At 44.0% G+C, this 9,782-nt stretch overlaps 1 protein-coding gene and 2 pseudogenes across 1 annotated transcript in view; all 3 read left to right on the top strand.

Moving 5' to 3' along the window:
- Positions 1 to 1,859: 1,859 nt before the first annotated feature.
- On the top strand, positions 1,860 to 2,061 carry LOC139266460 (U2 spliceosomal RNA; annotated as a pseudogene).
- A 34-nt stretch (positions 2,062 to 2,095) lies between these two features.
- Positions 2,096 to 2,301, top strand: LOC139266420 (U2 spliceosomal RNA; annotated as a pseudogene).
- Positions 2,302 to 5,561: 3,260 nt separating this feature from the next.
- LOC139265456 (extracellular calcium-sensing receptor-like) overlaps positions 5,562 to 9,782 on the top strand; it is a 28,481-nt gene continuing 24,260 nt past the window's right edge. The window contains exons 1-2 of the mRNA XM_070882464.1: positions 5,562 to 5,813; positions 6,996 to 7,826. Of these exons, the coding sequence (XP_070738565.1) occupies positions 5,562 to 5,813; positions 6,996 to 7,826 (1,083 nt within the window). The remainder of the gene's footprint in view (positions 5,814 to 6,995; positions 7,827 to 9,782) is intronic.

The raw sequence follows: 9,782 nt of genomic DNA, 5'->3' as shown, positions 1-9,782 counted from the left end.
AGCCTATCCAATCTTTCCTCGTAGCCAAGATTCTCCATTTCAGGTAGCATCCGTTAAATCTCCTCTGCACCCTCTCGAGTGCAATCACGACCTTCCTATAATAGGGTGTTGAGAACTGCACGCAGTATTCCAGCTGTGGCCTAACCAGAGTATTATACAATTTAAGCATAACCTCCCTGCTCTTGTATTCTATGTGTTGGCCAATAAAGGCAAGCATTCCGTATGCCTTCTTAACCACCTTTTCCACCTGGCCTGCTACTTTCTAGACAAGCACTCCACGGTCCCTTTGTTCATCTACACTTCTAAGCGGCCTACTGTTTAATGTATATACCCTTTTCTTATTAGCCCTCCCCAAGTACATTTCCTCATACTTCCCCAAATTAAATTCCATTTGCCACTGCTCTGCCCACCTGACCAGTAGATCGATATCCTCCTGCAGTCCATGGCTTTCCTCTTCATTATCAACCACACAGCCAATTTTAGTGTCATCTGCAAACTTCTTAATCATACTCGCTATATTCAAATCTAGATCATTGATGTATACCACAAAAAGCAAGGGACCCAGTACTGAGTCCTGCGGAACCCCACTGGAAATATCTTTCATTCACAAAAACATCCATCAACCATTACACTTTACTCCTACCTCGAAGCCAATTTTGGATCCAACTTGCTACTTTCCCCTGGATGCCATGGGCTCTAATCTTCGTGACCACACTACCATGTGGGACCTTATCAAAAGCTTTGCTAAAGTCCATATACACTACATGGTACACACTGCCCTCATCGACCCACCTGGTTCCCTCCTCGAATAATTTAATCAGGTTAGTCAAACATGATCTTCCCTTACATCTTCCCAATGGCATAGGTAAAAAGAGGGACGAGGTCCTGCAGGCAGTGTTTAGGGTGCTAAGAGAGAGATTAAAAAGCAGGACCTCATAGGTAGTAATCTCCGGATTACTCCTGGTGCCATGAGCTAATGAGTACAGAAATAGAACGATAGAGCAGATGAATGCTTGGCTGGAGAGATGGTGCTGGAGGGAGGGTTTTTGTTTCTTGAGGAATTGGGACCGCTTCTGAGGGAGTTGGGACCTGTACAAGCCGGACGGGTTGCACTTCAACAGAGCCAGGACCAATATCCTCGCTGGGGGGTTTGCTAGTGCTGTTGGGGAGGGTTGAAACAAGTTTGGCAGGGGTATGGGAATCTGAGAATAGATTCAGTAGGGAGGGGAGTTAAGCTAGAATTAGAAAGCAAAAAGGTAGAAAGTGAGTTTGATGAACAGAGGAAACAAGCAGGAAAGAAGACGAAAAAAACACAAATTTTAAAGCTCTTTTTCTAAATACACATAGCATTCATAACAAAACAGAAGAATTGATGGATCAACTAGATACAAATGAGTATCATCTAATAGCCAGGACAGAGGCATGGTTGCAAGATGACCAGGACTAGGAACTAAATATTCAGGGGTATTAGACAATTTGGAAGGCTAGACAGAAAGGAAAAGGAGGCGGGGTAGCACTGTTAATAAAGGATGAGATCAGTGCATTAGTGAGAAACGATATTGGCTCAGAGGATCAAGATGTTGAATCAGTTTGGTTGGAGATAAGTAATAATAAAGGGGAAAAGTCGCTGGTGGGTGCAGTCTATAGGCCCCCTAGCAAGAAATAATGGAGGAATGTAAAAAAGGAACAGCAATAATCATGGGTGATTTTAACCTTCATATTGATTGGACAAAGAAAATTGGCCAGGGTAGCCTTGAGGAGGAGTTCATAGAGTGCTTGCGGGATAGCTTCCTTGAACAGTATGTTGCGGAACCAACCAGTGAGCAGGCTATCTTGGATCAAGTACTGAGATGGAACAGATCGCTTCTCGGCCTTTTGGCCAAGATCATGCGTAACTGACCTGACAGGGGAGTAACCATGACCCCTACGTGGTTCTCCCTGGATCAGGAAGGTGATTCTCCTATGCTTTTTGGAAATAGGAGGTGGGTGGGGTGGCTTGACCTGACCCATCCACCTCCACGGAGGTGTGTGGGGGGCCTGACCCATCCACCTCCATGGCACGAACCTGGTATTGCAGTACTTCTAGGAATGGTGCTTGGGCTCTCGGCCTTTTGGCTAAGAGCATTGGCGCAGGGTGATCCTTGATGTGTGCAAGGTGACCTCTGGCGTTTGTGATCTGACAAAAAATTGGAAAGATTGGCAACGAATAAAAAAAAAGTACTGAGATGGAACAGGGGCTTGCTCCGTCCACTCCACGCATCGACCTGGTATTGCAGTGTTTCCAGGAACGGTGCAGCTTCCCCTCTTGGCCTTTTGGCTAAGATCAAGTGTAGTAGCGCAAAGTGATCTTTGGCACTGGAGTTGATCTGACAAGAATGAACCAAAAAAAAAAGTACTGTGTAATGAGACAGGATTAATAAATGATCTCACAGTAAAAGTTCCGCTAGGAATGAGTGACCATAACATGGTTAACTTTCAAATTCAGCTGGAGGGAGAGAAAATTGGTTCTCAAACCAGTGTCCTTAGCTTAAATAAAGGGGACTACAAAGTTGGCTAAAGTAGACTGGGAAAATAGACTAAAGTGTGGGATGGTTGATGAGCAGTGGCAGACATTTAAGGAGTTATTTCATAACTCGCAACAGAAATATATCCCAATGAGAAGGAAAGACTATAAGGGAAGAGATAACCATCCGTGGCTAACTAAGGAAATAAGGGTGGGTATCAAATTGAAAACAAAGGCATACAATGTGGCCAAGACTAGTGAGAGGCCAGAGGATTGGAACATTTTAAAAGTCAGCAGAGAATGACTAAAAAAAATGATTAAGAAAGGGAAGATAGATTATGAAAGTAAACTAGCACGAAATATAAAAAACAGATAGTAAGAGTATCTGCAGGTACATAAAAAGGAAACGAGTGGCTAAAGTAAATGTTGGTTCCCTGCAGGATGAGACTGGGGAATTAATAATGGAGAACAGGGAAATGTCAGAGACATTGAACAAATATTTTGTATCAGTCTTCATGGTAGAAGAGACTAAAAACATCCCAATAGTGGATAATCAAGGGGCTATAGGGAGAGAGGAAAGTAATACTATCACTATCACTAAGAAGTACTAGGTAAAATAATGGGACTAAAGGCAGACAAGTCCCCTGGACTTGATGGCTTACATCGTCGGGTCTTAAGAGAAGTGGCCGCAGGGATAGTGGATACATTGGTTGTAATCTACCAAAATTCACTGGATTCTGGGGCGGTCCCAGCAGATTGGAAAACCGCAAATGTAATGCCCCTATTTATAATAGGAGGCAGAAAAAAAGCAGGAAATTATAGATCAGTTAGCCTGAAATCCGTCGTTGGGAAATTGCTGCAGTCCATTATTAAGGAAGCAGAAGCAGGACATTTGGAAAAGCATCGTTCAAACAAGCAGAGTTAGCATGGTTTTATGAAAGGGAAATCATGTTTGACAAATTTGTTGAAGTTCGTTGAGGATGTAATGAGCAGGACATATAAGGGGGAACCAGTGGATGTGGTGCATTTGGATGTCCAGAAGGCATTCGATAATGTGCCACATAAGAGGTTACTGCACAAGATAAAAACTCACGGGGTTGGGGGTAATATATTAGCATGGATAGAGGATTGGCTAACTAACAGAAAACAGAGAGTCAGGATAAATGGGTCATTTTCTATTTGGCAAACAGTGACTAGTGGGGTGCCGCAGGGGTTCGTGCTAGGTCCTCAATTATTTACAATTTATATTAATGACTGGATGAAAGGACCGGATGTAACGTAGCGAAGTTTGCTGATGATACAAAGATAGGTGGGAAAGCAAATTGTGAGGGGTACACAAAGAGTCTGCAAATAGATATGGACAGGCTGAGTGAGTGGGCAAAAATTTGACAGATGGAGTATAATGTGGGAAAATGTGAGGTTATGCCTGGCAGAAATAATAGAAAAGCAAATTCTAATTTAAATGGAGAAAAATTGCAAAGTGCTGCAGTACAGAGAGACCTGGGGGTCCTTGTGCATGAAACACAAAAAGTTATTATGCAGGTACAGCAAGTAATCAGGAAGGCAAATGGAATGTTGGCCTTTATTGCAATGGGGATAGAGTATAAAATCAGAGAAGTGCTGCTACAAATGTACAGGATATTGATGAGGCCACACCTGAAGTACTGCCTACAGTTTTGGTCTCCATATTTAACGAAGGATATACTTGCATTGGAGGCTGTTCAGAGAAGATTCACTAGGTTGATTCCAGAGATGAGGGGGGTGACTTATGAGGATAGGTTGAATAAGTTGGGCCCATACACATTGGAGTTCAGAAGAATGAGATGACCTTATTGAAACTTATAAGATAATGAGGGGGCTAGACAAGGTGGATGCAGAGAGGATATTTTCACTCATAGGGGAAACTAAAACTAGGGGACATAGTCTTAGAATAAGGGGTCACCCATTTAAAACTGAGATGAGGAGAAATTTGTTCTCTGAGGGTTGTAAATCTATTGAATTCTCTGCCCCACAGAGCTGTGGAGGCTGGGTCATTGAATATATTTAAAGCTGAGACAGACAGATTTTTGAGCAATAAGGGAGTAAAGGGTTATTGGGAGCAGGCTGGGAAGTGGAGCTGAGTCCATGATCAGATCAGCCTTGTGCAGAGACATGCTTATTCTTTCAGTCTTGTACCTACCCTTCAAGTTTGTCCCGAAACCCCGGAGTATTTGGAGGTATTTGGTTGGGTTGATTTCCTCTATCCAGCTCAATACCTCTGAAGTGGCCTCGCAAACCAGTCAGTTGCAGCAAACTCAGGGCGACCAGCAATTGGCAGCCCAATAAGTGACGCCCACATCCCGAGAATGTCATGCAGGCAAATTCACAGAGCCAGGCTGGTCATTTTACTGGTTAGATTGAAGGTTCCGAACAAACCTTTGCTTCAAATATGTAACTCCCGGTGAGATGTACCTGAAATCATCCTACAGTTGACTCAAAGAGAAACAGATTGGGGAACTTTTGAGGAGTCGCTGCTTTTGACGCTAATCCGCTCGCTGCAACACTTTTTGGGGCAAACATAAACATTAAATCAAGTGCCCCTCCCGATCTGGGGGACACTCCAAACATTCTTCAGGCCCTTTTTTGTGTTTTTTTTGTATTTTTTGGTAGTTTTTTTGGTGTTTTTTTGGGGGCTTTAAAATCATAAATTTTACAAGTGCCTCCTATGAAAGGGGAGGGGGATAGTCGCTCGCTGCAGATCCGGCGTGAGGCCGGAGGGCTGATTTGCTGCACGTTCCGTTTTCCGATTAATGATTAATCAATCGCCCGGTTGCCCCATCGAGCGAGGTTGCCACAGCCAATACCAATTCACTCACATCATTCTGTTGTATTTAAGGCATTCTCAAATATAAAATATTGCATTAGCTCCTGGCTTTAAAATATTGGCAATTTCTGCTTTCAAAACATTAATCAAACAACAAGTGGTTAAACATCAATGAAGGAATATCTGTGACTGTGTTACTGGGATTAATGTGTGCCGGACAGATTTGATTTCAGAGCCTTTCGCTGGTTGCAGACGATGATCTTTACCATTGAAGAAATAAACAAGGAGCCGAGGATTTTGCCCAATGTTACTCTGGGCTACAAGGTATACGACACTTGCGATATCTACGCTCTGAGAGCAGCTATGACATTTCTCAGTGGCGGTGAGGAGGACATCACTAACAGCACATGCAGTGGGAGAGTGTCTGTTCCAGCAATAATCGGTGAAGCCGGGTCTCTTCAGTCCAGTATCGTGGCAAGCACAACAGGACCGTTCCAGATTCCCATTGTAAGCTTTCACCACTTTTCAACTCTGACTCCTTTAACTTTTTATTGTGGTGCCAGTTTTCTCTCCTGTCCTACAATAAGTTTTGACTCCTTGGTGGGGCAACAACAACATCTTCTAAACGAGTGAAACTCCCCACGGCGCTTCACAGGAGCGTTATCAGATATCATTTGACACCGAGTTAGGACAGGGGACAAAAAGCTTGGTCTTACGGTTTTAAAGAGCGTGTTAAATGAAGAAAGAGAGGCGGAAAAGTTTAGGGAGGGAGTTCCTGAGTAGCTGTAGACACAGCCACTAATGGCAGGGCGAAGGAAATCGTGGATGTGCCAGAGGACAGAATTGGGCATGGTTCCAAAGACATTGGCGACTTTCCAATGTATCACCCAAGTGATCGTTGTTTAACTGCGAGCTTTGCTACTGCGGGTTAGACTATTTGACTCTGGTAGGCATCACAGTCAAGCCTGGTCCTGTCTCATCTGATATCAGCACATGAATAACTAGCAAAAGGGAACGTGGCACATGTCTGAATGGGAATCAAGTTCTAGCCTGAGATGAAAAAAAAAGGGGGGAAAAAAAAAGGGCCTTGTAAATGTCTGGAGTGTTACCCAGGTCGGGTGGCACCGTTTAATGTTTTATGTTTTCGCAGGTAAACTCAAAAGAGTTTCTAGCCTGAGATGATGAAATGTTGCAGAAGGAGGGGGAGTTTCCATACTGCTGGGGATGAGGACGCAAGGTGAACTATGTGTGGCAAGTAGTAGGCTAGGGTTGTATAATGATAGAGAAAACTAGCTGCTTTCATTAGAAAAGAGTTTTATTTGATAGAGGTGTTTAACAATATGAAAGGGGAGGGACAGAATAGAGTAAACGGAAATTCTAAGATTCTAGATTTTGACTTTGTGCAGTAGTGTAAAGCGGGTGTTGGTGAATTGGCAGTCTAGTTTATATCTCTCCCCAATGTATTTCCCTTGACTATTGATCCGTCCTGTATTATGAGCCTCAATTCCGCTCCATGGGCCTGGCTGGGCTCTGCACGATTGGCCACCGTCCTGGGCTGTGGAACTAGGACTCTGGGACTACGGGTGATGGTCTGTGTGTTTGGGACTATGCGTCTGGTATTATGGGCCTGGCTATTCACTGTGGCGTCTCAATAACAAAAAAAAAATCACACTATTTGCTTTCTTCCAGATCAGTTACTTCTCGACTTGTACGTGTTTGAGCGACAAGAGTAAATATCCAACATTTTTCCGAACAGCACCCAGTGATTACTTTCAGACCAAGGCTTTGGCGCAACTTGTGAAACACTTTGGCTGGACTTGGATTGGAGCCTTTGGGAATGATGACGACTACGGGAGATTTGGGATTCAACAATTCATTCAACAGGTCACTGACTTCGGCACTTGTATCGCTTTCTCATACATTCTGCCCAAGATTTACAACGCGGAGAAGATATCTCAAATGGTGAACGTTATAAAAAGATCAACAGCCAAGGTCATAATCGTTTTCACTCCAGAGAGGGAAATGCTTCAGTTGATAGAAGAGATCGCTCGACAGAATGTCACTGGCATTCAGTGGCTGGCTAGCGAAGCCTGGGTCACTGGAGCTGTGCTTTTTACTGACCAGTTCCTACCATATCTGGAAGGAGCCATTGGCTTTTCATTTCGCAGAGCGGAAATCCCTGGGCTACGGGAATTCCTTCTCCGAGTGAAACCCTCCCCACACCAGAGCAACAACTATGCGAATGTGTTTTGGGAGGAGCTGTTTGACTGCAAGTTTAAACTGCCGGAAAATATCACCGAATTAGCAACTTTCAGAGCCCGTTTATGCACAGGATCAGAGAGTCTGGAAGAAATTAATACCATATATTCTGATACGTCACAACTGAGAGTCTCGTACAACGTGTATAAAGGCGTGTATGCCATTGCTCACGCACTGCGGCGCTTAAGCTTATGCGAGAGTGGTAAAGGACCTTTTGAGAACAATAGCTGTGCAAGTATACACAACTTTGAACCATGGCAGGTGAGCATTTATGTAAAATATATCGAAAAAGCTATTTTTATTATGGGAACTCTGAAAATCATAGAGTACAGTAGGAGGCCATTGTGCCTGTGCAGGCTCTTTGATGGAGCTATCCAATTAATTTCACTTGCCTGCTCTTTCACTGCAACTTTCTCCCTTTCAAGTATTTATCCAATTCCCTTTTGAAAGTTACTACTGAATCTGCTTCCACCACCCTTTCAGGGAGCGCGTTCCTGATCATCATAACACGCCGTGTAAAGGACATTCTCCTTATGTAGCCTCGATTCTTTTGCCAATTATCTTAACTATGTGTCCTCTGGTTATCGAACCTCCTGTCAGCAAAGACAGTTTCTCCTCATTTAATCTATCAAATCTCCCCTTAACCTCTCTGCTCTAAGGGGAACAAATCCAATCTATCCAGATAACTGAAGTAACTGAGATGGGCTGAAATCTTTCAAATAAAGCCAAGCACGTTCGTTAAACGGGAGTTTCCCTCCTTTTGCTGATGTTAAATACCGCGAAGCTCTGGCGGTGTTGTCTGGTCAACACTTTGGTGATAGATTGGCGCAACCTGTGGTGAAACTGAGCAAGTTGCTAAAACAATCTGTTTAATTGGGGGATCAGCAGGTCTCCACAGGTGATGTTGACCAAATTAGATCCAATCGTTGCTTGCAGAAATGGACGGTGCGATTCACAGATCCACGAGTTGAGATCATCGCAGCTCTGACGTGTTAGAATAAAGGTTAAGTCGTAACATTTTAAAGATCACATGATTGGATGGTCAGGTGTGTCCTCCCATTAAACCTCTCAGTGGCTGGCCTTGTCAAACTAATTTCCTTTTATTGACAAAGCGAGCTGAATGGCCAAGGCCCAAAGTGTAGGAAACCAACAACTTAGGAAAAATAGGTTAGAAGGGGAGGGGGTGGAATCCAGCCCAAGGGGGCACAACTCTTTTTGTGGGAGTACAAAATAACATTAGATCGAGTGCCCCCCGATCTGGAGGACACTCCAGACACTTATAACAGCCCTCTTTTTTTTTAGTTTTTTTTTGTATTTTTGTAGGGTTTTTTTTGGTGTTTTTTAGGGCATTAAAGTTCCATATTTTACAAGTGCCCCCTATAAAAGGGGAGGGGGCACTAAAAAAAACCCGGAAATTAAAACAAATTAAACTTTAAAACATAAAATCAAATTAAAATTTGGTTGCTGGAGGTGATGATGTACTCCAGTCCCTCCGGCGCCCACCTCTCGTGGAAGGCCGCAAGCGTACCGGTGGACACTGCGTGCTCCATCTCTAGGGACACCCTGGCCCGGATGTAGGCACGGAAGAGAGGCAGGCAGTCGGGCTGAATGACCCCCTCGACCGCCTGCTGCCTGGACCGGCTGATGGCACCCTTGGCCGTTCCCAGGAGCAGTCCTACGAGGAGGCCCTCGGACCTACCCGCTCCCCTCCGCACAGGGTGCCCAAAGATCAGGAGTGTGGGACTGAAGTGCAACCAGAAATTGAGGAGCAGCCCCTTTAAATAATGCCAAGGGGGCACAATCTTAAAAATTAGTGTGTGCCATTTAGGAGTGAAATCAGGAAGCATTTTTTCACAGAAAGGATAGTGGACATCTGATATTCCTTCTGTGGATGTTGAGGGTCAACTAATATTTTCAAGACTGAAGTCAATAGATTTTTTTTCGATAAGGGTATAAAGGTGTATGGATTAAAGGTGGGTAAATGGAGTTAAGCTACTGATCAGCCCTGATTGAATTGATTTGTGGAACGGGCTTGAGGGGCTGAATGGCCTTCTCCTGTTCCTAAATACAGAGCAGGAATTAACAAAGCCAAGAGAATGATGAACTACACAGAGCTAAACAGTAGAATCCAAGTCAGAAGAGGTAATGTTCAAAATGTACAGGGCTCTGGTGAGTCTGCAGCTCGTGTAGTGGGTCCAGTTCTTGTCACCATAAAAG

This window comes from Pristiophorus japonicus, chromosome 6 (assembly GCF_044704955.1).
Source record: "Pristiophorus japonicus isolate sPriJap1 chromosome 6, sPriJap1.hap1, whole genome shotgun sequence".
NCBI lineage: Eukaryota > Metazoa > Chordata > Chondrichthyes > Pristiophoridae > Pristiophorus > Pristiophorus japonicus.
This window is presented reverse-complemented; position numbering and strand designations above follow the sequence as displayed.